General features: G+C 52.6%; 1 protein-coding gene across 4 annotated transcripts in view; it reads right to left on the reverse strand.

Annotated features, from left to right (window-relative positions):
• Positions 1-549: 549 nt before the first annotated feature.
• Positions 550-25,773, reverse strand: part of mbd1a (methyl-CpG binding domain protein 1a) — a 93,638-nt gene continuing 68,414 nt past the window's right edge. For all 4 annotated transcript variants that reach the window (XM_064922006.1, XM_064922007.1, XM_064922004.1 and 1 more), the window contains 2 exons: positions 5,140-5,310; positions 550-4,763 (listed from right to left, as the gene is read on the reverse strand). In XM_064922006.1, coding sequence (XP_064778078.1) covers positions 4,593-4,763; positions 5,140-5,310 — 342 coding nt within the window. In that variant the 3' untranslated portion in view covers positions 550-4,592. The remainder of the gene's footprint in view (positions 4,764-5,139; positions 5,311-25,773) is intronic.

Below are 25,773 nucleotides of genomic sequence, written 5' to 3' on the forward strand. Positions count from 1 at the left end.
GACGAGGAAAGCAGAGAGATCATGACGAGGAAAGCAGAGAGATCATGATAGGGAAAGCAGAGAGATCATGACGAGGAAAGCAGAGAGATCATGTTGGGGGAAAGCAGAGAGATCATGACGGGGAAAGCAGAGAGATCATGACGAGGAAAGGAGAGAGATCATGACGAGGAAAGCAGAGAGATCATGACGAGGGAAAGCAGAGATCATGACGAGGAAAGCAGAGAGATCATGACGAGGAAAGCAGAGAGATCATGACGAGGAAAGCAGAGAGATCATGACGGGGGAAAGCAGAGAGATCATGACGAAGAAAGCAGAGAGATCATGACGAGGAAAGCAGAGAGATCATGACGGGGAAAGCAGAGAGATCATGACGAGGGAAAGCAGAGAGATCATGACAGGGAAAGCAGAGATCATGACGAGGAAAGCAGAGAGATCATGACGAGGGAAAGCAGAGAGATCATGACGGGGAAAGCAGAGATCATGACGAGGAAAGCAGAGAGATCATGACGGGGAAAGCAGAGATCATGACAGGGAAAGCAGAGAGATCAACAACCATAAAAGTTAAAGTTTAATACTTTTACAAGTTTTGATACAAATACTCACACCATAAAAAGTAAACCAGTACTTCTTTACCATAACAAACTGACATTCCCAGTAGGATACAGTAGGTTTCTGGAGCATCTCCACAGACCATTACCTTTAATTATACCCTGCTGGGGCGGCAGGTAGCCTAGTGGTTAGAGTGGAGGGGCGGCAGGTAGTCTAGTGGTTAGAGTGTAGAGGTGGCAGGTAGCCTAGTGGTTAGAGTGTAGAGGTGGCAGGTAGCCTAGTGGTTAGAGTGTAGAGGTGGCAGGTAGCCTAGTGGTTAGAGTGTAGAGGTGGCAGGTAGCCTAGTGGTTAGAGTGTAGAGGTGGCAGGTAGCCTAGTGGTTAGAGTGTAGAGGCGGCAGGTAGTCTAGTGGTTAGAGTGGAGGGGCGGCAGGTAGCCTAGTGGTTAGAGTGTAGGGGCGGCAGGTAGTCTAGTGGTTAGAGTGGAGGGGCGGCAGGTAGTCTAGTGGTTAGAGTGTAGAGGCGGCAGGTAGTCTAGTGGTTAGAGTGGAGGGGCGGCAGGTAGCCTAGTGGTTAGAGTGGAGGGGCGGCAGGTAGTCTAGTGGTTAGAGTGTAGGGGCGGCAGGTAGTCTAGTGGTTAGAGTGGAGGGGCGGCAGGTAGTCTAGTGGTTAGAGTGTAGAGGAGGCAGGTAGCCTAGTGGTTAGAGTGGAGGGGTGGCAGGTATCCTAGTGGTTAGAGTGTAGGGGCGGCAGGTAGCCTAGTGGTTAGAGTGGAGGGGCGGCAGGTAGCCTAGTGGTTAGAGTGGAGGGGCGGCAGGTAGCCTAGTGGTTAGAGTGTAGGGGCGGCAGGTAGCCTAGTGGTTAGAGTGTAGGGGAGGCAGGTATCCTAGTGGTTAGAGTGTAGAGGCGGCAGGTAGCCTAGTGGTTATAGTGTAGGGGCGGCAGGTAGCCTAGTGGTTAGAGTGTAGGGGCGGCAGGGTAGCCTAGTGGTTAGAGTGTAGGGGAGGCAGGTAGCCTAGTGGTTAGAGTGTAGAGGTGGCAGGGTAGCCTAGTGGTTAGAGCGTTGGACTAGTAACCGAAAGTTTGCAAGTTCAAACCCCCCGAGCTGACAAGGTACAAATCTGTCATTCTGCCCCTGAACAGGCAGTTAACCCACTGTTCCTAGGCCATCATTGAAAATAAGAATTTGTTCTTAACTGACTTGCCTAGTTAAATAAAGGTAAAATAAAATTCCAATTTATAAAAAAAGACAAGATTGTTGTCGTAGCAAAAATGTGTCTTCCACTCAGACAGAGTGGTCCTTGTTATGGACCATGTTGTTCCCGTGAACAACATATAAAATCTATGAAAACATTTTTTTTTTTATTTATTTTTTTTTTAAACAAAGCTAATATCTCATTTCTCACTGACTATCCAGTCCAGTGTATTGACATAATCAAACCATTTCTTACCAACACAGACCTTCATTCCAACACCACAACTGTGAAATATTGGGAGCAATGGTAAGCCAGCCTGTGAGCTTTGTTCAGTCAGGGAGTGTAGATAGTGATGGTCCAGTTCTGTAAAACGGTTTAAAAAAAATGTTTTGGGAAAAAAATGCATTTGAATTCACATAGAACCAGAAATAATAAAATAACTGAACTTTGAACCAGAAAAGCAAGTATAATGCGAGAGAGAGAGAGACAGAGACAGAGAGAGAGACAGAGAGAGGGAGAGAGAGAGACAGGGAGAGAGAGAGAGAGGGACAGAGAGAGAGAGACACAGAGAGACAGAGACAGAGAGACAGAGAGAGACAGAGAGAGAGACAGAGAGAGAGAGAGAGAGACAGAGAGAGAGACAGAGAGAGAGAGACAGAGACAGAGACAGAGAGAGACAGAGAAAGAGAGGGAGAGAGAGACAGAGAGAGAGAGAGAGGGAGATAGAGACAGAGAGAGACAGAGAGACAGAGAGAGAGAGACAGAGAGAGAGAGAGAAACAGAGACACAGAGAGAGAGAGACAGAGACAGAGACAGAGAGAGAGACAGAGAGAGACAGAGAGACAGAAACAGACAGAGAGAGAGAGAGAGAGAGGGACAGAGAGACAGTGACAGAGAGACAGAGACAGAGAGACAGAGACAGAGAGAGACAGAAACAGACAGAGAGAGACAGAGAGAGAGAGAGAGAGAGAGGGACAGAGAGACAGAGACAGAGAGACAGAGAGAGAGAGACAGAGAGCGAGACAGAGAGACAGAGAGAGACAGAGAGACAGAGAGACAGAGAGAGAGGGAGAGAGGGAGAGAGACAGACAGAGAGAGGGAGAGAGAGACAGAGACAGAGAGAGACAGAGACAGAGACAGAGAGAGAGAGAGACAGAGAGAGAGAGAGAGAGAGAGAGGGAGAGAGAGAGAGAGAGAGGGAGAGAGAGAGGGAGATAGAGAGAGACAGAGAGACAGACAGAGAGAGACAGAGAGAGAGACAGAGACAGACAGGGAGAGAGCGAGAGAGAGAGACAGAGAGAGAGAGACAGAGACAGAGAGAGACAGAGAGAGAGATGTTAATGTGGAAGTTAACCTGAAAAGGGATAAAGCAGCCTACTACTTCTACTTTGTAACGTCACTGTGGCAGTTCACAGTTCTTAAAAAGACGAACTAACTAGCTCGCTCCGTTCTTAAAATGTGCAAAAAAATGTTCCTGCAACTGGAAGATATCAGAAGTTCCATTATCTTTTTTAAATGAACAGACTATGTAGTCCTAACGTTAAGCAGACATTCTTCCATACACACATTGATACAGTACCAGTCAAAAGTTTGGACACAATTACTCATTCAAAGGGGTTTTCTTTATTTTGTAAAATTTTCGACATTGTACAATTATAGTGAAGACATCAAAACTATGAAATGAACACATATGGAACCATGTAGTAACCAAAAACGTGTTAAACAAATCAAAATTATATTTCATATTTGAGATTCTTCAAAGTAGCCACCATTGGCCTTGATGACAGCTTTGCACACTCTTGGCATTCTCTCAACCAGTTTGATGAGGTAGTCACCTGGAATGCATTTCAATTAACAGGTGTGCCTTGTTAAAAGTTAATTTGTGGAATTTATGTCCTTCTTAATGCATTTTAGCCAATCAGTTGTGTTGTGACAAAGTAGGGGTAATATACAGAAGAAGGTAGGGGTGATCTGCGTGCAAAGCTGTCATCAAGGCAAAGGGTGGCTACTTTGACGAATCTCAAACATTAAATACATGTTAAACAGTTTTTTGGTTACTACATGATTCCGTATGTGTCATTTCATTGATTTGATGTCTTCACTATTATTCTACAATGTAGAACACTTCACAAATAAAGAAAAACTCCTTGAATGAGTAGCTGTGTCCAAAACGGTTGGCTGGTATTGTATGTATAACGTTACTAGATCATAAATGAACGTTAAGCAGCCAATCTTCCATACACACATTGCTACTAGTCTGCGCGTGTTACGTAGTCTATGCAATACAGTGATGACTGATAAACAAACGTTTTAAAAAAACAAACAGCTGGTCCAGAAACCAAAGACAAGTAGTCATGTTGATATCCCAGTTGCCCCGTGTTGAGAACTTTCATTTGTTTTAATGCCAACAAAATAAAATAAAATGCAGAAGTACAAAGCAGCACTGATCTAATGGTAAACTACCAGTGATGTGTTGGAAGACATTTTTCAGTCATGTCCATAACTAAAGTCAAAATTGTAGTCATAGAAATACAATGAATAGAATGATTGTTCTAGCCGTTCTATTTCTAAAAGCACCAAATTGAAATGTCAATCCCACGCAGGCACTTCTGCGTTGGTTGGAGGCGCACCAATCCACGTCCTGGTTCTCCAAAAACAAAGTCCTGTACGGTGAACCGAGCATGATGAGCAACCTGGCCTTGGGTCCCTGTATTTAGTTGGTTCCGTGAACCACACTTGCATAACAAGTAAACCTGCCTAGAGTTATGGCTTGGTGGGCTAACACAAGTTTAGGATTTAGCTCAGCAGGCTAACACAGTCTTGTCCCAGGGGTTCAAACCCACTCCAGTCACACCCACCCATCCTCCCCCAACTCCAGCTCAAATTCCAGGTCCTCCTCCTCTATAAGTTCCAGGTCCTCCTCCACGATGTTGTCTCGACACCTCTCACACCTCTCCTCCTTCAGAGGGACCAGCAGTTCACAGATGGCCGCCCTCACACAAAGAACCGGCTCCATCACCTACCGGTAAAACGGGACATTGTAAAAAAGAAAAAGAAAAAATATATAAAAAATAAAATAAAAGGTATTGCACAATGACATGTTAAAAGATGCATTCTAGAGACTTTAGTCTGCTTTTACAAACACCTGAAGATATAGTTTGGAGTGCATTTGTAGTTCTTAAATATTGAATGCATTGGAAAAAGGTTATCAAACTGGGACCTGTGCCACTCAGCATTAAGGAGCTGGATTAGGGGTAAGGGCCAGAGGGATAGTCTAGTGTCCAACGCTCTAACCACTAGGCTACCCTGTCGCCCCAGGTGGACTGGTACATCAAGCTGTCTCACTACAGAAACAGGAGATCGACCCATAGGGCAGGAGTCTTTCTGGCTCTCACCTCCATGCCCCTGTCCCCCAGGGCGGGCAGCCTGACAGGGAAGCCGGGGCAGACCATCAGGGTCTCCAGATCCAGCAGCAGAGTCACCAGCTGGGTGATGGTTCCGAGGCGGGGAGGGTGGACCTCGTACAGGGGGTGGGTCAGCAGCAGGGGCTGGCCCTGTACCGTCACCTGGTTGAAGATGATGCACAAAAACAAGCTCAACTCCTCCTTCAGTAGTTCACAAGCTTAAAAAGGGGGGGGGGGGAGTTCAGTATTTTACAACGATGTTAGATGGTTCCTCACCCTGAAAAGTACTCAATGGGCCTGGACAAACTGTAATCCTTCGGTTTTCTGTAAACAGACACTTGAAAACTTGCGAGGAACCATTCTAACATTGAGTTGTAAAATCCTTTGGAGGCTTTGGGTGCCGTTGGCCCAAAAGGAAAATCAGACTGATGCAAAAACAAGGAGGTGTCACAGTTATGGATGGTGTTTCTGCCCTTCATCAGTAACGAGACCAAAAGGACGAGTCAAAAGTAGTGCATTCATTTTAGGGAATTAGGGTGTCATCTGGAACACGGCCTAAGTTGAATCGAACTTTCCCTACCTGGAAGTCTCTTTCCCCCCTACCTGGAAGTCTCTTTTTCCCCCTACCTGGAAGTCTCTTTCCCCCCTACCTGGAAGTCTCTTTTCCCCCTACCTGGAAGTCTCTTTCCCCCTACCTGGAAGTCTCTTTCCCCCCTACCTGGAAGTCTCTTTCCCCCCCTACCTGGAAGTCTCTTTCCCCCTACCTGGAAGTCTCTTTTTCCCCCTACCTGGAAGTCTCTTTCCCCCCTACCTGGAAGTCTCTTTTCCCCCTACCTGGAAGTCTCTGCCCCTCCCCTACCTGGAAGTCTCTGTACCCCCTACCTGGAAGTCTCTTTTTCCCTACCTGGAAGGCTCCTTTCCCCCCTACCTGGAAGTCTCTTTCCCCCTACCTGGAAGGCTCCTTTCCCCCTACCTGGAAGTCTCCTTTCCCCCCTACCTGGAAGTCTCTTTCCACCCCTACCTGGAAGTCTCTTTCCCCCCTACCTGGAAGTCTCTGTCCCCCTACCTGGAAGTCTCCTATCCCCCCTACCTGGAAGTCTCCTTTCCCCCTACCTGGAAGTCTCTTTCCACCCCTACCTGGAAGTCTCTGTCCCCCCTACCTGGAAGTCTCTTTCCCCCTACCTGGAAGTCTCCTTTTTCCCCCTACCTGGAAGTCTCTGTCCCCCCTACCTGGAAGTCTCTGTCCCCCCTACCTGGAAGTCTCTTTTTCCCCTACCTGGAAGTCTCTTTTTCCCCCTACCTGGAAGTCTCTGTCCCCCCTACCTGGAAGTCTCTTTTTCCCCTACCTGGAAGTCTCTTTTTCCCCCTACCTGGAAGTCTCTGTCCCCCCTACCTGGAAGTCTCTGTCCCCCCCTACCTGGAAGTATCTTTTTCCCCCTACCTGGAAGTCTCTTTTCCCCCCTACCTGGAAGGCTCCTTTTCCCCCTACCTGGAAGTCTTTTTTCCCCTACCTGGAAGTCTCTTTCCCCCTACATGGAAGTCTCTGTCCCCCCTACATGGAAGTCTCTTTTTCCCCCTACCTGGAAGTTTCTTTCCCCCTACCTGGAAGTCTCTTTCCCCCTACCTGGAAGTCTTTTTCCCCCTACCTGGAAGTCTCTGTCCCCCCTACCTGGAAGTCTCTTTCCCCCTACCTGGAAGTCTTTTTCCCCCTACCTGGAAGTCTTTTTCCCCTACCTGGAAGTCTCTTTCCCCCTACATGGAAGTCTCTGTCCCCCCTACATGGAAGTCTCTTTTTCCCCCTACCTGGAAGTTTCTTTCCCCCTACCTGGAAGTCTCTTTCCCCCTACCTGGAAGTCTTTTTCCCCCTACCTGGAAGTCTCTGTCCCCCTACCTGGAAGTCTCTGTCCCCCCTACCTGGAAGTCTCTGTCCCCCCTACCTACCTGGAAGTCTCTTTCCCCCCTACCTGGAAGTCTTTTTCCCCCTACCTGGAAGTCTCTGTCCCCCCTACCTGGAAGTCTCTTTTTCCCCTACCTGGAAGTCTCTTTCCCCCCTACATGGAAGTCTCTGTCCCCCCTACATGGAAGTCTCTTTTTCCCTACCTGGAAGTCTCTGTCCCCCCTACCTGGAAGTCTCTGTCCCCCCTACCTGGAAGTCTCTTTCCCCCTACATGGAAGTCTCTGTCCCCCTACATGGAAGTCTCTTTTTCCCCCTACCTGGAAGTTTCTTTCCCCCCTACCTGGAAGTCTCTTTCCCCCTACCTGGAAGTCTTTTTCCCCCTACCTGGAAGTCTCTGTCCCCCCTACCTGGAAGTCTCTGTCCCCCTACCTGGAAGTCTCTTTCGCCCCTACCTGGAAGGCTCTTTTTCCCCCTACCTGGAAGTCTCTGTCCCCCCTACCTGGAAGTCTCTTTTTCCCCTACCTGGAAGTCTCTTTCCCCCTACATGGAAGTCTCTGTCCCCCCTACATGGAAGTCTCTGTCCCCCCTACCTGGAAGTCTCTGTCCCCCTACCTGGAAGTCTCTGTCCCCCTACCTGGAAGTCTCTGTCCCCCTACCTGGAAGTCTCTGTCCCCCCCCCTACCTGGAAGTCTCTTTCCCCCTACCTGGAAGTCTCTTTCCCCCTACATGGAAGTCTCTTTCCCCCTACATGGAAGTCTCTTTTTCCCCTGCCTGGAAGTCTCTTTCCCCCTACATGGAAGTCTCTGTCCCCCCTACCTGGAAGTCTCTTTCCCCCCTACCTGGAAGTCTCTTTCCCCCTACCTGGAAGTCTTTTTCCCCCTACCTGGAAGTCTTTTTCCCCCTACATGGAAGTCTCTGTCCCCCTACATGGAAGTCTCTTTTTCCCCTACCTGGAAGTCTCTTTTTCCCTACCTGGAAGTCTCTTTCCCCCTACATGGAAGTCTCTTTCCCCCTACCTGGAAGTCTTTTTCCCCCTACCTGGAAGTCTCTGTCCCCCTACCTGGAAGTCTCTGTCCCCCCTACCTGGAAGTCTCTTTCCCCCTTACCTGGAAGTCTTTTTCCCCCTACCTGGAAGTCTCTGTCCCCCCTACCTGGAAGTCTCTTTTTCCCCTACCTGGAAGTCTCTTTCCCCCCTACATGGAAGTCTCTGTCCCCCTACATGGAAGTCTTTTTCCCCCTACCTGGAAGTCTCTGTCCCCCCTACCTGGAAGTCTCTTTTTCCCCTACCTGGAAGTCTCTTTCCCCCTACATGGAAGTCTCTTTCCCCCCTACCTGAAAGTCTTTTCCCCCTACCTGGAAGTCTCTGTCCCCCCTACCTGGAAGTCTCTTTTTCCCCTACCTGGAAGTCTCTGTCCCCCCTACCTGGAAGTCTCTGTCCCCCCTACCTGGAAGTCTCTGTCCCCCCTACCTGGAAGTCTCTGTCCCCCCCCTACCTGGAAGTCTCTTTCCCCCTACCTGGAAGTCTCTTTCCCCCTACATGGAAGTCTCTTTCCCCCTACATGGAAGTCTCTTTTTCCCCTACCTGGAAGTCTCTTTCCCCCCTACATGGAAGTCTCTGTCCCCCCTACCTGGAAGTCTCTTTCCCCCCCTACCTGGAAGTCTCTTTCCCCCTACCTGGAAGTCTCTGTCCCCCCCCTACCCGGAAGTCTCTTTCCCCCTACCTGGAAGTCTCTTTCCCCCTACATGGAAGTCTCTTTCCCCCTACATGGAAGTCTCTTTTCCCCCTACCTGGAAGTCTCTTTCCCCCCTACCTGGAAGTCTCTGTCCCCCCTACCTGGAAGTCTCTTTCCCCCCTACCTGGAAGTCTCTTCCCCCTCCTACCTGGAAGTCTTTTTCCCCCTACCTGGAAGTCTTTTTTCCCCTACATGGAAGTCTCTATCCCCCTACATGGAAGTCTCTTTTTCCCCTACCTGGAAGTCTCTTTTTCCCCTACCTGGAAGTCTCTTTCCCCTACATGGAAGTCTCTTTCCCCCTACCTGGAAGTCTTTTTCCCCCTACCTGGAAGTCTCTGTCCCCCCTACCTGGAAGTCTCTGTCCCCCTACCTGGAAGTCTCTTTCCCCCTACCTGGAAGTCTTTTTCCCCCTACCTGGAAGTCTCTGTCCCCCTACCTGGAAGTCTCTTTTTCCCCTACCTGGAAGTCTCTTTCCCCCTACATGGAAGTCTCTGTCCCCCCTACATGGAAGTCTTTTTCCCCTACCTGGAAGTCTCTGTCCCCCCTACCTGGAAGTCTCTTTTCCCCTACCTGGAAGTCTCTTTCCCCCTACATGGAAGTCTCTTTCCCCCTACCTGGAAGTCTTTTTCCCCCTACCTGGAAGTCTTTTTCCCCCTACCTGGAAGTCTCTGTCCCCCTACCTGGAAGTCTCTTTTTCCCCTACCTGGAAGTCTCTGTCCCCCTACCTGGAAGTCTCTGTCCCCCCTACCTGGAAGTCTCTGTCCCCCCTACCTGGAAGTCTCTGTCCCCCCTACCTGGAAGTCTCTGTCCCCCCTACCTGGAAGTCTCTGTCCCCCCTACCTGGAAGTCTCTGTCCCCCCCCCCCTACCTGGAAGTCTCTTTCCCCCTACCTGGAAGTCTCTTTCCCCCCTACATGGAAGTCTCTTTCCCCCTACATGGAAGTCTCTTTTTCCCCTACCTGGAAGTCTCTTTCCCCCTACATGGAAGTCTCTGTCCCCCCTACCTGGAAGTCTCTTCCCCCCCCCCTACCTGGAAGTCTCTTTCCCCCCTACCTGGAAGTCTCTGTCCCCCCCCCCCTACCTGGAAGTCTCTTTCCCCCTACCTGGAAGTCTCTTTCCCCCTACCTGGAAGTCTTTTTCCCCCTACCTGGAAGTCTTTTTTCCCCTACCTGGAAGTCTCTTTCCCCCTACATGGAAGTCTCTGTCCCCCCTACATGGAAGTCTCTTTTTCCCCCTACCTGGAAGTTTCTTTCCCCCTACCTGGAAGTCTCTTTCCCCCTACCTGGAAGTCTTTTTCCCCCTACCTGGAAGTCTCTGTCCCCCCTACCTGGAAGTCTCTGTCCCCCTACCTGGAAGTCTCTTTCCCCCTACCTGGAAGTCTTTTTTCCCCCTACCTGGAAGTCTCTGTCCCCCCTACCTGGAAGTCTCTTTTCCCCTACCTGGAAGTCTCTTTCCCCCCTACATGGAAGTCTCTGTCCCCCCTACATGGAAGTCTCTTTTTCCCCTACCTGGAAGTCTCTGTCCCCCCTACCTGGAAGTCTCTGTCCCCCCCTACCTGGAAGTCTCTTTCCCCCTACATGGAAGTCTCTGTCCCCCTACATGGAAGTCTCTTTTTCCCCCTACCTGGAAGTTTCTTTCCCCCTACCTGGAAGTCTCTTTCCCCCTACCTGGAAGTCTTTTTCCCCCTACCTGGAAGTCTCTGTCCCCCTACCTGGAAGTCTCTGTCCCCCCTACCTGGAAGTCTCTTTCCCCCCCCTACCTGGAAGTCTTTTTCCCCCTACCTGGAAGTCTCTGTCCCCCCTACCTGGAAGTCTCTTTTCCCCTACCTGGAAGTCTCTTTCCCCCTACATGGAAGTCTCTGTCCCCCCTACATGGAAGTCTCTGTCCCCCTACCTGGAAGTCTTTTTCCCCTACCTGGAAGTCTCTGTCCCCCTACCTGGAAGTCTCTTTTTCCCCTACCTGGAAGTCTCTTTCCCCCTACATGGAAGTCTCTGTCCCCCCTACATGGAAGTCTCTGTCCCCCTACCTGGAAGTCTCTTTTTCCCTACCTGGAAGTCTCTTTCCCCCTACATGGAAGTCTCTGTCCCCCCTACATGGAAGTCTCTTTTTCCCCTACCTGGAAGTCTCTGTCCCCCTACCTGGAAGTCTCTGTCCCCCTACCTGAAGTCTCTTTCCCCCCTACATGGAAGTCTCTGTCCCCCTACATGGAAGTCTCTTTTTCCCCCTACCTGGAAGTTTCTTTCCCCCCCTACCTGGAAGTCTCTTTCCCCCCTACCTGGAAGTCTTTTTTCCCCCTACCTGGAAGTCTCTGTCCCCCCTACCTGGAAGTCTCTGTCCCCCTACCTGGAAGTCTCTTTCCCCCTACCTGGAAGTCTTTTTCCCCCTACCTGGAAGTCTCTGTCCCCCTACCTGGAAGTCTCTTTTTCCCCTACCTGGAAGTCTCTTTCCCCCCTACATGGAAGTCTCTGTCCCCCTACATGGAAGTCTCTGTCCCCCCTACCTGGAAGTCTCTGTCCCCCTACCTGGAAGTCTCTGTCCCCCTACCTGGAAGTCTCTGTCCCCCCCCCCCTACCTGGAAGTCTCTTTCCCCCCTACCTGGAAGTCTCTTTCCCCCTACATGGAAGTCTCTTTCCCCCTACATGGAAGTCTCTTTCCCCCTACATGGAAGTCTCTTTTTCCCCTGCCTGGAAGTCTCTTTCCCCCTACATGGAAGTCTCTGTCCCCCCTACCTGGAAGTCTCTTTCCCCCCTATCTGGAAGTCTCTTTCCCCCTACCTGGAAGTCTTTTTCCCCCTACCTGGAAGTCTTTTTTCCCCCCTACATGGAAGTCTCTTTTTCCCCTACCTGGAAGTCTCTTTTTCCCCTACCTGGAAGTCTCTTTTTCCCCTACCTGGAAGTCTCTTTCCCCCCTACATGGAAGTCTCTTTCCCCCCTACCTGGAAGTCTTTTTCCCCCTACCTGGAAGTGTCTGTCCCCCCTACCTGGAAGTCTCTGTCCCCCTACCTGGAAGTCTCTGTCCCCCCTACCTGGAAGTCTCTTTCCCCCTTACCTGGAAGTCTTTTTCCCCCTACCTGGAAGTCTCTGTCCCCCCTACCTGGAAGTCTCTTTTTCCCCTACCTGGAAGTCTCTTTCCCCCCTACATGGAAGTCTCTGTCCCCCCTACATGGAAGTCTTTTTCCCCCTACCTGGAAGTCTCTGTCCCCCCTACCTGGAAGTCTCTTTTTCCCCTACCTGGAAGTCTCTTTCCCCCTACATGGAAGTCTCTTTCCCCCCTACCTGAAAGTCTTTTTCCCCCTACCTGGAAGTCTCTGTCCCCCCTACCTGGAAGTCTCTTTTTCCCCTACCTGGAAGTCTCTGTCCCCCCTACCTGGAAGTCTCTGTCCCCCCTACCTGGAAGTCTCTGTCCCCCCTACCTGGAAGTCTCTGTCCCCCCTACCTGGAAGTCTCTGTCCCCCCCCCCTACCTGGAAGTCTCTTTCCCCCCTACCTGGAAGTCTCTTTCCCCTCTACATGGAAGTCTCTTTCCCCCTACATGGAAGTCTCTTTCCCCCTACATGGAAGTCTCTTTTTCCCCTACCTGGAAGTCTCTTTCCCTACATGGAAGTCTCTGTCCCCCTACCTGGAAGTCTCTTTCCCCCCCTACCTGGAAGTCTCTTTCCCCCTACCTGGAAGTCTCTGTCCCCCCCCCTACCTGGAAGTCTCTTTCCCCCTACCTGGAAGTCTCTTTCCCCCTACATGGAAGTCTCTTTCCCCCCTACATGGAAGTCTCTTTTTCCCCCTACCTGGAAGTCTCTTTCCCCCCTACCTGGAAGTCTCTGTCCCCCTACCTGGAAGTCTCTTTCCCCCCTACCTGGAAGTCTCTTTCCGCCCCCTACCTGGAAGTCTTTTTCCCCCTACCTGGAAGTCTTTTTTCCCCCCTACATGGAAGTCTCTGTCCCCCCTACATGGAAGTCTCTTTTTCCCCTACCTGGAAGTCTCTTTTTCCCCTACCTGGAAGTCTCTTTCCCCCCTACATGGAAGTCTCTTTCCCCCCTACCTGGAAGTCTTTTTCCCCCTACCTGGAAGTCTCTGTCCCCCCTACCTGGAAGTCTCTGTCCCCCCTACCTGGAAGTCTCTTTCCCCCCCTACCTGGAAGTCTTTTTCCCCCTACCTGGAAGTCTCTGTCCCCCCTACCTGGAAGTCTCTTTTTCCCCTACCTGGAAGTCTCTTTCCCCCCTACATGGAAGTCTCTGTCCCCCCTACATGGAAGTCTTTTTCCCCCCTACCTGGAAGTCTCTGTCCCCCTACCTGGAAGTCTCTTTTTCCCCTACCTGGAAGTCTCTTTCCCCCTACATGGAAGTCTCTTTCCCCCCTACCTGGAAGTCTTTTTCCCCCTACCTGGAAGTCTTTTTCCCCTACCTGGAAGTCTCTGTCCCCCCTACCTGGAAGTCTCTTTTTCCCCTACCTGGAAGTCTCTGTCCCCCCTACCTGGAAGTCTCTGTCCCCCTACCTGGAAGTCTCTGTCCCCCCTACCTGGAAGTCTCTGTCCCCCCTACCTGGAAGTCTCTGTCCCCCCCTAACTGGAAGTCTCTTTCCCCCTACCTGGAAGTCTCTTTCCCCCTACATGGAAGTCTCTTTCCCCCTACATGGAAGTCTCTTTTCCCCTACCTGGAAGTCTCTTTCCCCCCTACATGGAAGTCTCTGTCCCCCCTACCTGGAAGTCTCTTTCCCCCTACCTGGAAGTCTTTTTCCCCCTACCTGGAAGTCTCTGTCCCCCTACCTGGAAGTCTCTTTTTCCCCTACCTGGAAGTCTCTTTCCCCCTACATGGAAGTCTCTGTCCCCCCCCCTACATGGAAGTCTCTGTCCCCCCTACCTGGAAGTCTCTGTCCCCCCTACCTGGAAGTCTCTGTCCCCCCTACCTGGAAGTCTCTGTCCCCCCCCCTACCTGGAAGTCTCTTTCCCCCTACCTGGAAGTCTCTTTCCCCCCTACATGGAAGTCTCTTTCCCCCTACATGGAAGTCTCTTTCCCCCTACATGGAAGTCTCTTTTTCCCCTGCCTGGAAGTCTCTTTCCCCCTACATGGAAGTCTCTGTCCCCCCTACCTGGAAGTCTCTTTCCCCCTATCTGGAAGTCTCTTTCCCCCCTACCTGGAAGTCTTTTTCCCCCTACCTGGAAGTCTTTTTCCCCCTACATGGAAGTCTCTTTTTCCCCTACCTGGAAGTCTCTTTTTCCCCTACCTGGAAGTCTCTTTTCCCCTACCTGGAAGTCTCTTTCCCCCCTACCTGGAAGTCTCTTTCCCCCTACCTGGAAGTCTCTTTCCCCCTACCTGGAAGTCTCTGTCCCCCTACCTGGAAGTCTCTGTCCCCCCTACCTGGAAGTCTCTTTCCCCCTTACCTGGAAGTCTTTTTCCCCTACCTGGAAGTCTCTGTCCCCCTACCTGGAAGTCTCTTTTCCCCTACCTGGAAGTCTCTTTCCCCCCTACATGGAAGTCTCTTCCCCCCTACATGGAAGTCTTTTTCCCCCTACCTGGAAGTCTCTGTCCCCCTACCTGGAAGTCTCTTTTTCCCCCTACCTGGAAGTCTCTTTCCCCCTACATGGAAGTCTCTTTCCCCCCTACCTGAAAGTCTTTTTCCCCCTACCTGGAAGTCTCTGTCCCCCCTACCTGGAAGTCTCTTTTTCCCCCTGGACCTGGAAGTCTCTGTCCCCCCTACCCTGGAAGTCTCTGTCCCCCCTACCTGGAAGTCTCTGTCCCCCCCTGGAAGTCTCTGGAAGTCTCTTTCCCCTACCTGGAAGTCTCTTTCCCCCTACCTGGAAGTCTCTTTCCCCCTACATGGAAGTCTCTTTCCCCCCTACCTGGAAGTCTCTTTCCCCCTACCTGGAAGTCTCTGTCCCCCTACCTGGAAGTCTCTTTCCCCCCTACCTGGAAGTCTCTTTCCCCCCTACCTGGAAGTCTCTTTCCCCCCTACCCCCCCCTACCTGGAAGTCTCTTTCCCCCCTACCTGGAAGTCTCTTCCCCCCTACCTGGAAGTCTCTTTCCCCCCTACCTGGAAGTCTCTTTCCCCCCCTACCTGGAAGTCTTTTTCCCCCTACCTGGAAGTCTTTTTCCCCCTACCTGGAAGTCTCTGTCCCCCTCTTTTTCCCCTACCTGGAAGTCTCTTTTTCCCTACCTGGAAGTCTCTTTCCCCCTACATGGAAGTCTCTTTCCCCCTACCTGGAAGTCTTTTTCCCCCTACCTGGAAGTCTCTGTCCCCCCTACCTGGAAGTCTCTGTCCCCCCCCTGGAAGTCTCTTTCCCCCCCCTACCTGGAAGTCTCTTTTCCCCCCCTACCTGGAAGTCTCTTTCCCCCCCCTACCTGGAAGTCTCTTTTCCCCCTACCTGGAAGTCTCTTTTTCCCCCTGGAAGTCTCTTTCCCCCCTACATGGAAGTCTCTGTCCCCCTACATGGAAGTCTTTTTCCCCCTACCTGGAAGTCTCTGTCCCCCCTACCTGGAAGTCTCTTTTTCCCCTACCTGGAAGTCTCTTTCCCCCTACATGGAAGTCTCTTTCCCCCTACCTGGAAGTCTTTTTCCCCCTACCTGGAAGTCTTTTTCCCCCTTCCTGGAAGTCTCTGTCCCCCTACCTGGAAGTCTCTTTTTCCCCTACCTGGAAGTCTCTGTCCCCCCTACCTGGAAGTCTCTGTCCCCCCTACCTGGAAGTCTCTGTCCCCCCTACCTGGAAGTCTCTGTCCCCCTACCTGGAAGTCTCTGTCCCCCCCCCTAACTGGAAGTCTCTTTCCCCCCTACCTGGAAGTCTCTTTCCCCCCTACATGGAAGTCTCTTTCCCCCCTACATGGAAGTCTCTTTTTCCCCTACCTGGAAGTCTCTTTCCCCCCTACATGGAAGTCTCTGTCCCCCTACCTGGAAGTCTCTTTCCCCCCTACCTGGAAGTCTCTTTCCCCCTACCTGGAAGTCTCTGTCCCCCCCCCTACCTGGAAGTCTCTTTCCCCCTACATGGAAGTCTCTTTCCCCCCTACCTGGAAGTCTCTTTTTCCCCCTACCTGGAAGTCTCTTTCCCCCCCTACCTGGAAGTCTCTTTCCCCCCTACCTGGAAGTCTCTTTTCCCCCTACCTGGAAGTCTCTTTCCCCCTACATGGAAGTCTCTTTTTCCCCCTACCTGGAAGTCTCTTTCCCCCCCTACCTGGAAGTCTCTTTCCCCCCCTACCTGGAAGTCTCTTTTTCCCCCTACCTGGAAGTCTCTGTCCCCCCTACCTGGAAGTCTCTTTTTCCCCTACCTGGAAGTCTCTTTCCCCCCTACATGGAAGTCTCTGTCCCCCCTACATGGAAGTCTCTGTCCCCCCTACCTGGAAGTCTCTGTCCCCCCTACCTGGAAGTCTCTGTCCCCCCTACCTGGAAGTCTCTGTCCCCCCCCCTACCTGGAAGTCTCTTTCCCCCTACCTGGAAGTCTCTTTCCCCCCTACATGGAAGTCTCTTTCCCCCCTACATGGAAGTCTCTTTCCCCCTACATGGAAGTCTCTTTTTCCCCTGCCTGGAAGTCTCTTTCCCCCTACATGGAAGTCTCTGTCCCCCCTACCTGGAAGTCTCTTTCCCCCTATCTGGAAGTCTCTTTCCCCCCTACCTGGAAGTCTTTTTCCCCCTACCTGGTAGTCTTTTTTCCCCCCTACATGGAAGTCTCTTTTTCCCCTACCTGGAAGTCTCTTTTTCCCCTACCTGGAAGTCTCTTTTTCCCCTACCTGGAAGTCTCTTTCCCCCCTACATGGAAGTCTCTTTCCCCCTACCTGGAAGTCTTTTTCCCCCTACCTGGAAGTGTCTGTCCCCCTACCTGGAAGTCTCTGTCCCCCTACCTGGAAGTCTCTGTCCCCCTACCTGGAAGTCTCTTTCCCCCTTACCTGGAAGTCTTTTTCCCCCTACCTGGAAGTCTCTGTCCCCCTACCTGGAAGTCTCTTTTTCCCCTACCTGGAAGTCTCTTTCCCCCTACATGGAAGTCTCTGTCCCCCCTACATGGAAGTCTTTTTCCCCCTACCTGGAAGTCTCTGTCCCCCTACCTGGAAGTCTCTTTTTCCCCTACCTGGAAGTCTCTTTCCCCCTACATGGAAGTCTCTTTCCCCCTACCTGAAAGTCTTTTTCCCCCTACCTGGAAGTCTCTGTCCCCCCCCCCCTACCTGGAAGTCTCTTTTTCCCCTACCTGGAAGTCTCTGTCCCCCCTACCTGGAAGTCTCTGTCCCCCCTACCTGGAAGTCTCTGTCCCCCCTACCTGGAAGTCTCTGTCCCCCTACCTGGAAGTCTCTGTCCCCCCCCCCCCCCTACCTGGAAGTCTCTTTCCCCCTACCTGGAAGTCTCTTTCCCCTCTACATGGAAGTCTCTTTCCCCCCTACATGGAAGTCTCTTTCCCCCTACATGGAAGTCTCTTTTTCCCCTACCTGGAAGTCTCTTTCCCCCCTACATGGAAGTCTCTGTCCCCCTACCTGGAAGTCTCTTCCCCCCCCCCTACCTGGAAGTCTCTTTCCCCCTACCTGGAAGTCTCTGTCCCCCCCCCTACCTGGAAGTCTCTTTCCCCCTACCTGGAAGTCTCTTTCCCCCTACATGGAAGTCTCTTTCCCCCTACATGGAAGTCTCTTTTTCCCCCCCTACCTGGAAGTCTCTTTCCCCCCTACCTGGAAGTCTCTGTCCCCCCTACCTGGAAGTCTCTTTCCCCCTACCTGGAAGTCTCTTTCCCCCTACCTGGAAGTCTTTTTCCCCCTACCTGGAAGTCTTTTTTCCCCCTACATGGAAGTCTCTGTCCCCCCTACATGGAAGTCTCTTTTTCCCCCTGGAAGTCTCTTTTTCCCCTACCTGGAAGTCTCTTTCCCCCCTACATGGAAGTCTCTTTCCCCCCTACCTGGAAGTCTTTTTCCCCCTACCTGGAAGTCTCTGTCCCCCCTACCTGGAAGTCTCTGTCCCCCTACCTGGAAGTCTCTTTCCCCCTACATGGAAGTCTCTGTCCCCCTACCTGGAAGTCTCTTTCCCCCCCCTACCTGGAAGTCTCTTTCCCCCCTACCTGGAAGTCTCTTTCCCCCCTACCTGGAAGTCTCTTTCCCCCTACCTGGAAGTCTCTTTCCCCCTACCTGGAAGTCTCTTTCCCCCTACATGGAAGTCTCTTTTTCCCCCTACCTGGAAGTCTCTTTCCCCCTACCTGGAAGTCTCTTTCCCCCTACCTGAAGTCTCTTTTTCCCCCTACCTGGAAGTCTCTTTCCCCCCTACATGGAAGTCTCTTTTCCCCCTACCTGGAAGTCTCTTTCCCCCTACCTGGAAGTCTCTTTCCCCCTACCTGGAAGTCTCTTTTTCCCCCTACCTGGAAGTCTCTGTCCCCCTACCTGGAAGTCTCTTTTCCCCCCTACCTGGAAGTCTCTTTCCCCCTACATGGAAGTCTCTGTCCCCCCTACATGGAAGTCTCTGTCCCCCCTACCTGGAAGTCTCTGTCCCCCCTACCTGGAAGTCTCTGTCCCCCCTACCTGGAAGTCTCTGTCCCCCCCCCCCTACCTGGAAGTCTCTTTCCCCCTACCTGGAAGTCTCTTTCCCCCTACATGGAAGTCTCTTTCCCCCCTACATGGAAGTCTCTTTCCCCCTACATGGAAGTCTCTTTTTCCCCCCTGCCTGGAAGTCTCTTTCCCCCCTACATGGAAGTCTCTGTCCCCCCTACCTGGAAGTCTCTTTCCCCCCTATCTGGAAGTCTCTTTCCCCCCCTTTTTCCCCCTACCTGGAAGTCTTTTTTCCCCCCTACATGGAAGTCTCTTTTTCCCCTACCTGGAAGTCTCTTTTTCCCCCTACCTGGAAGTCTCTTTTTCCCTACCTGGAAGTCTCTTTCCCCCCTACATGGAAGTCTCTTTCCCCCCTACCTGGAAGTCTTTTTCCCCCTACCTGGAAGTGTCTGTCCCCCCTACCTGGAAGTCTCTGTCCCCCCTACCTGGAAGTCTCTGTCCCCCCTACCTGGAAGTCTCTTTCCCCCCTTACCTGGAAGTCTTTTTCCCCCTACCTGGAAGTCTCTGTCCCCCCTACCTGGAAGTCTCTTTTTCCCCTACCTGGAAGTCTCTTTCCCCCTACATGGAAGTCTCTGTCCCCCTACATGGAAGTCTTTTTCCCCCTACCTGGAAGTCTCTGTCCCCCCTACCTGGAAGTCTCTTTTTCCCCCTACCTGGAAGTCTCTTTCCCCCCTACATGGAAGTCTCTTTTTCCCCTACCTGAAAGTCTTTTTCCCCCTACCTGGAAGTCTCTGTCCCCCCTACCTGGAAGTCTCTTTTCCCCTACCTGGAAGTCTCTGTCCCCCCTACCTGGAAGTCTCTGTCCCCCCTACCTGGAAGTCTCTGTCCCCCTACCTGGAAGTCTCTGTCCCCCCTACCTGGAAGTCTCTGTCCCCCCCCCCCCCTACCTGGAAGTCTCTTTCCCCCCTACCTGGAAGTCTCTTTCCCCTCTACATGGAAGTCTCTTTCCCCCCTACATGGAAGTCTCTTTCCCCCCTACATGGAAGTCTCTTTTTCCCCTACCTGGAAGTCTCTTTCCCCCTACATGGAAGTCTCTGTCCCCCCTACCTGGAAGTCTCTTCCCCCCCCTACCTGGAAGTCTCTTTCCCCCTACCTGGAAGTCTCTGTCCCCCCCTACCTGGAAGTCTCTTTCCCCCCTACCTGGAAGTCTCTTTCCCCCTACATGGAAGTCTCTTTCCCCCCTACATGGAAGTCTCCCCCTACCTGGAAGTCTTCCCCCCTACCTGGAAGTCTCTGTCCCCCTACCTGGAAGTCTCTTTCCCCCTACCTGAAGTCTCTTTCCCCCTACCTGGAAGTCTTTTTCCCCCTACCTGGAAGTCTTTTTTCCCCTACATGGAAGTCTCTGTCCCCCTACATGGAAGTCTCTTTTTCCCCTACCTGGAAGTCTCTTTTTCCCTACCTGGAAGTCTCTTTCCCCCCTACATGGAAGTCTCTTTCCCCCTACCTGGAAGTCTTTTTCCCCTACCTGGAAGTCTCTGTCCCCCTACCTGGAAGTCTCTGTCCCCCCCTACCTGGAAGTCTCTTTCCCCCTACATGGAAGTCTCTGTCCCCCCTACCTGGAAGTCTCTTTCCCCCCCTACCTGGAAGTCTCTTTCCCCCTACCTGGAAGTCTCTGTCCCCCCCCCTACCTGGAAGTCTCTTTCCCCCTACCTGGAAGTCTCTTTCCCCCTACATGGAAGTCTCTTTCCCCCTACATGGAAGTCTCTTTTTCCCCCTACCTGGAAGTCTCTTTCCCCCCTACCTGGAAGTCTCTTTCCCCCTACCTGGAAGTCTCTTTTCCCTACCTGGAAGTCTCTTTCCCCCTACATGGAAGTCTCTTTTTCCCCCTACCTGGAAGTCTCTTTCCCCCTACCTGGAAGTCTCTTTCCCCCTACCTGGAAGTCTCTTTTTCCCCCTACCTGGAAGTCTCTGTCCCCCCTACCTGGAAGTCTCTTTTTCCCCTACCTGGAAGTCTCTTTCCCCCTACATGGAAGTCTCTGTCCCCCTACATGGAAGTCTCTGTCCCCCTACCTGGAAGTCTCTGTCCCCCCTACCTGGAAGTCTCTGTCCCCCCTACCTGGAAGTCTCTGTCCCCCCCCCCCTACCTGGAAGTCTCTTTCCCCCTACCTGGAAGTCTCTTTCCCCCTACATGGAAGTCTCTTTCCCCCCTACATGGAAGTCTCTTTCCCCCTACATGGAAGTCTCTTTTTCCCCTGCCTGGAAGTCTCTTTCCCCCTACATGGAAGTCTCTGTCCCCCCTACCTGGAAGTCTCTTTCCCCCTATCTGGAAGTCTCTTTCCCCTACCTGGAAGTCTTTTTCCCCCTACCTGGAAGTCTTTTTCCCCCTACATGGAAGTCTCTTTTTCCCCTACCTGGAAGTCTCTTTTTCCCCTACCTGGAAGTCTCTTTTTCCCCTACCTGGAAGTCTCTTTCCCCCTACATGGAAGTCTCTTTCCCCCTACCTGGAAGTCTTTTTCCCCTACCTGGAAGTGTCTGTCCCCCTACCTGGAAGTCTCTGTCCCCCCTACCTGGAAGTCTCTGTCCCCCTACCTGGAAGTCTCTTTCCCCCTTACCTGGAAGTCTTTTTCCCCCTACCTGAAGTCTCTGTCCCCCCTACCTGGAAGTCTCTTTTTCCCCTACCTGGAAGTCTCTTTCCCCCCTACATGGAAGTCTCTGTCCCCCTACATGGAAGTCTTTTTCCCCCTACCTGGAAGTCTCTGTCCCCCCTACCTGGAAGTCTCTTTTTCCCCTACCTGGAAGTCTCTTTCCCCCTACATGGAAGTCTCTTTCCCCCTACCTGAAAGTCTTTTTCCCCTACCTGGAAGTCTCTGTCCCCCCTACCTGGAAGTCTCTTTTTCCCCTACCTGGAAGTCTCTGTCCCCCCTACCTGGAAGTCTCTGTCCCCCCTACCTGGAAGTCTCTGTCCCCCTACCTGGAAGTCTCTGTCCCCCCTACCTGGAAGTCTCTGTCCCCCCCCCTACCTGGAAGTCTCTTTCCCCCTACCTGGAAGTCTCTTTCCCCCTACATGGAAGTCTCTTTCCCCCTACATGGAAGTCTCTTTCCCCCCTACATGGAAGTCTCTTTTTCCCCTACCTGGAAGTCTCTTTCCCCCTACATGGAAGTCTCTGTCCCCCCTACCTGGAAGTCTCTTCCCCCCCCCCCCTACCTGGAAGTCTCTTTCCCCCTACCTGGAAGTCTCTGTCCCCCCCCCCCTACCTGGAAGTCTCTTTCCCCCCTACCTGGAAGTCTCTTTCCCCCTACATGGAAGTCTCTTTCCCCCTACATGGAAGTCTCTTTTCCCCCTACCTGGAAGTCTCTTTCCCCCTACCTGGAAGTCTCTGTCCCCCTACCTGGAAGTCTCTTTCCCCCTACCTGGAAGTCTCTTTCCCCCCTACCTGGAAGTCTTTTTCCCCCTACCTGGAAGTCTTTTTCCCCCCTACATGGAAGTCTCTGTCCCCCTACATGGAAGTCTCTTTTTCCCCTACCTGGAAGTCTCTTTTCCCCCTACCTGGAAGTCTCTTTCCCCCTACATGGAAGTCTCTTTCCCCCTACCTGGAAGTCTTTTTCCCCCTACCTGGAAGTCTCTGTCCCCCTACCTGGAAGTCTCTGTCCCCCCTACCTGGAAGTCTCTTTCCCCCTACCTGGAAGTCTTTTCCCCCTACCTGGAAGTCTCTGTCCCCCCTACCTGGAAGTCTCTTTTTCCCCTACCTGGAAGTCTCTTTCCCCCCCCCTACATGGAAGTCTCTGTCCCCCCTACATGGAAGTCTTTTTCCCCCTACCTGGAAGTCTCTGTCCCCCCTACCTGGAAGTCTCTTTTTCCCTACCTGGAAGTCTCTTTCCCCCTACATGGAAGTCTCTTTCCCCCTACCTGGAAGTCTTTTTCCCCCTACCTGGAAGTCTTTTTCCCCCCTACCTGGAAGTCTCTGTCCCCCCCCTACCTGGAAGTCTCTTTTTCCCCCTACCTGGAAGTCTCTGTCCCCCTACCTGGAAGTCTCTGTCCCCCTACCTGGAAGTCTCTGTCCCCCTACCTGGAAGTCTCTGTCCCCCTACCTGGAAGTCTCTGTCCCCCCCCCCCCCTAACTGGAAGTCTCTTTCCCCCTACCTGGAAGTCTCTTTCCCCCTACATGGAAGTCTCTTTCCCCCTACATGGAAGTCTCTTTTCCCCTACCTGGAAGTCTCTTTCCCCCCTACATGGAAGTCTCTGTCCCCCCTACCTGGAAGTCTCTTTCCCCCCCCCCTACCTGGAAGTCTCTTTCCCCCTACCTGGAAGTCTCTGTCCCCCCCCTACCTGGAAGTCTCTTTCCCCCTACCTGGAAGTCTCTTTCCCCCCTACATGGAAGTCTCTTTCCCCCTACATGGAAGTCTCTTTTTCCCCCTACCTGGAAGTCTCTTTCCCCCTACCTGGAAGTCTCTTTCCCCCTACCTGGAAGTCTCTTTTCCCCCTACCTGGAAGTCTCTTTCCCCCTACATGGAAGTCTCTTTTTCCCCTACCTGGAAGTCTCTTTCCCCTACCTGAAGTCTCTTTCCCCCTACCTGGAAGTCTCTTTCCCCCTACCTGAAGTCTCTTTTTCCCCCTACCTGGAAGTCTCTTTCCCCCTACCTGGAAGTCTCTTTCCCCTACCTGGAAGTCTCTTTCCCCCATGGAAGTCTCTTTTTCCCCCTACCTGGAAGTCTCTTTTCCCCCTACCTGGAAGTCTCTTTCCCCCCTACCTGGAAGTCTCTTTCCCCCTACCTGGAAGTCTCTTTCCCCCTACCTGGAAGTCTCTTTCCCCCTACCTGGAAGTCTCTTTCCCCCCTACCTGGAAGTCTCTTTCCCCCTACCTGGAAGTCTCTTTCCCCCTACCTGGAAGTCTCTTTCCCCCTACCTGGAAGTCTCTTTCCCCCTACCTGGAAGTCTCTTTTCCCCCTACCTGGAAGTCTCTTTCCCCCCTACCTGGAAGTCTCTTTCCCCCTACCTGGAAGTCTCTTTCCCCCTACCTGGAAGTCTCTTTCCCCCTACCTGGAAGTCTCTTTTTCCCCTACCTGGAAGTCTCTTTCCCCCCCTGGAAGTCTCTTTCCCCCTACATGGAAGTCTCTGTCCCCCTACATGGAAGTCTCTGTCCCCCCCTACCTGGAAGTCTCTTTCCCCCTACCTGGAAGTCTCTTCCCCCCCTACCTGGAAGTCTCTTTCCCCTACCTGGAAGTCTCTTTCCCCCTACATGGAAGTCTCTTTCCCCCTACATGGAAGTCTCTTTCCCCCTACATGGAAGTCTCTTTTTCCCCTGCCTGGAAGTCTCTTTCCCCCTACCTGAAGTCTCTTTCCCCCCTACCTGGAAGTCTCTTTTCCCCCTACCTGGAAGTCTCTTTCCCCCTACCTGGAAGTCTCTTTCCCCCTACCTGGAAGTCTTTTTCCCCCTACCTGGAAGTCTTTTTCCCCTACCTGGAAGTCTCTTCCCCCCTACCTGGAAGTCTCTTTTTCCCCTACCTGGAAGTCTCTTTCCCCCTACATGGAAGTCTCTTCCCCCTACATGGAAGTCTCTTTCCCCCTACCTGGAAGTCTCTTTCCCCCTACCTGGAAGTCTCTGTCCCCCCTACCTGGAAGTCTCTGTCCCCCCTACCTGGAAGTCTCTGTCCCCCCCCCTACCTGGAAGTCTCTTTCCCCCTACCTGGAAGTCTCTTTCCCCCTACATGGAAGTCTCTTTCCCCCCTACATGGAAGTCTCTTTCCCCCCTACATGGAAGTCTCTTTTTCCCCTACCTGGAAGTCTCTTTCCCCCTACATGGAAGTCTCTGTCCCCCTACCTGGAAGTCTCTTTCCCCCCTACCTGGAAGTCTCTTTTCCCCCCTACCTGGAAGTCTTTTTCCCCTACCTGGAAGTCTTTTTCCCCCCTACATGGAAGTCTCTGTCCCCCCTACATGGAAGTCTCTTTTCCCCTACCTGGAAGTCTCTTTTTCCCCTACCTGGAAGTCTCTTTCCCCCCTACATGGAAGTCTCTTTCCCCCCTACCTGGAAGTCTTTTTCCCCCTACCTGGAAGTCTCTGTCCCCCCTACCTGGAAGTCTCTGTCCCCCCTACCTGGAAGTCTCTTTCCCCCTTACCTGGAAGTCTTTTTCCCCCTACCTGGAAGTCTCTGTCCCCCCTACCTGGAAGTCTCTTTTTCCCCTACCTGGAGGTCTCTTTCCCCCTACCTGGAAGTCTCTGTCCCCCCATGGAAGTCTTTTCCCCCTACCTGGAAGTCTCTGTCCCCCCTACCTGGAAGTCTCTTTTTCCCCTACCTGGAAGTCTCTTTCCCCCCCCTACATGGAAGTCTCTTTCCCCCCCTACCTGAAAGTCTTTTTCCCCCTACCTGGAAGTCTCTGTCCCCCTACCTGGAAGTCTCTTTTTCCCCTACCTGAAGTCTCTGTCCCCCTACCTGGAAGTCTCGTCTCTGTCCCCCTACCTGGAAGTCTCTGTCCCCCCTACCTGGAAGTCTCTGTCCCCCCCTGGAAGTCTCTGTCCCCCTACCTGGAAGTCTCTGTCCCCCCTACCTGGAAGTCTCTGTCCCCCCTACCTGGAAGTCTCTTTCCCCTACCTGGAAGTCTCTGTCCCCCCTACCTGGAAGTCTCTTCCCCCCTACCTGGAAGTCTCTTTCCCCCTACCTGGAAGTCTCTTCCCCCCCCCTACCTGGAAGTCTCTTTCCCCCTACCTGGAAGTCTCTTTCCCCCTACATGGAAGTCTCTTTCCCCCTACATGGAAGTCTCTTTTCCCCCTACCTGGAAGTCTCTTTCCCCCTACCTGGAAGTCTCTTTCCCCCTACCTGGAAGTCTCTTTCCCCCTACCTGGAAGTCTCTTTCCCCCTACATGGAAGTCTCTTTCCCCCTACCTGGAAGTCTCTTTCCCCCTACCTGGAAGTCTCTTTCCCCCCCCTACCTGGAAGTCTCTTTTCCCCCCTACCTGGAAGTCTCTTTCCCCCCTACCTGGAAGTCTCTTTCCCCCTACCTGGAAGTCTCTTTTCCCCCCTGGAAGTCTCTTTCCCCCTACATGGAAGTCTCTTTTTCCCCCTACCTGGAAGTCTCTTTCCCCCTACCTGGAAGTCTCTTTCCCCCTACCTGGAAGTCTCTTTCCCCCCTACCTGGAAGTCTCTTTTTCCCCTACCTGGAAGTCTCTTTCCCCCTACCTGGAAGTCTCTTTCCCCCTACCTGGAAGTCTCTTTCCCCCTACCTGGAAGTCTCTTTCCCCCTACCTGGAAGTCTCTTTCCCCCTACCTGGAAGTCTCTTTCCCCCTACCTGGAAGTCTCTTTCCCCCTACCTGGAAGTCTCTTTCCCCCTACCTGGAAGTCTTTTTCCCCCCCTACCTGGAAGTCTTTTTTCCCCCTACCTGGAAGTCTCTGTCCCCCTACCTGGAAGTCTCTTTTTCCCCTACCTGAAGTCTCTTTCCCCCTACATGGAAGTCTCTGTCTGCTCCCCCTACATGGAAGTCTCTGTCCCCCTACCTGGAAGTCTCTGTCCCCCTACCTGGAAGTCTCTGTCCCCCCTACCTGGAAGTCTCTGTCCCCCTACCTGGAAGTC

This window comes from Oncorhynchus masou, chromosome 18, assembly GCF_036934945.1.
Source record: "Oncorhynchus masou masou isolate Uvic2021 chromosome 18, UVic_Omas_1.1, whole genome shotgun sequence".
NCBI classification, from domain to species: Eukaryota; Metazoa; Chordata; class Actinopteri; order Salmoniformes; family Salmonidae; genus Oncorhynchus; species Oncorhynchus masou.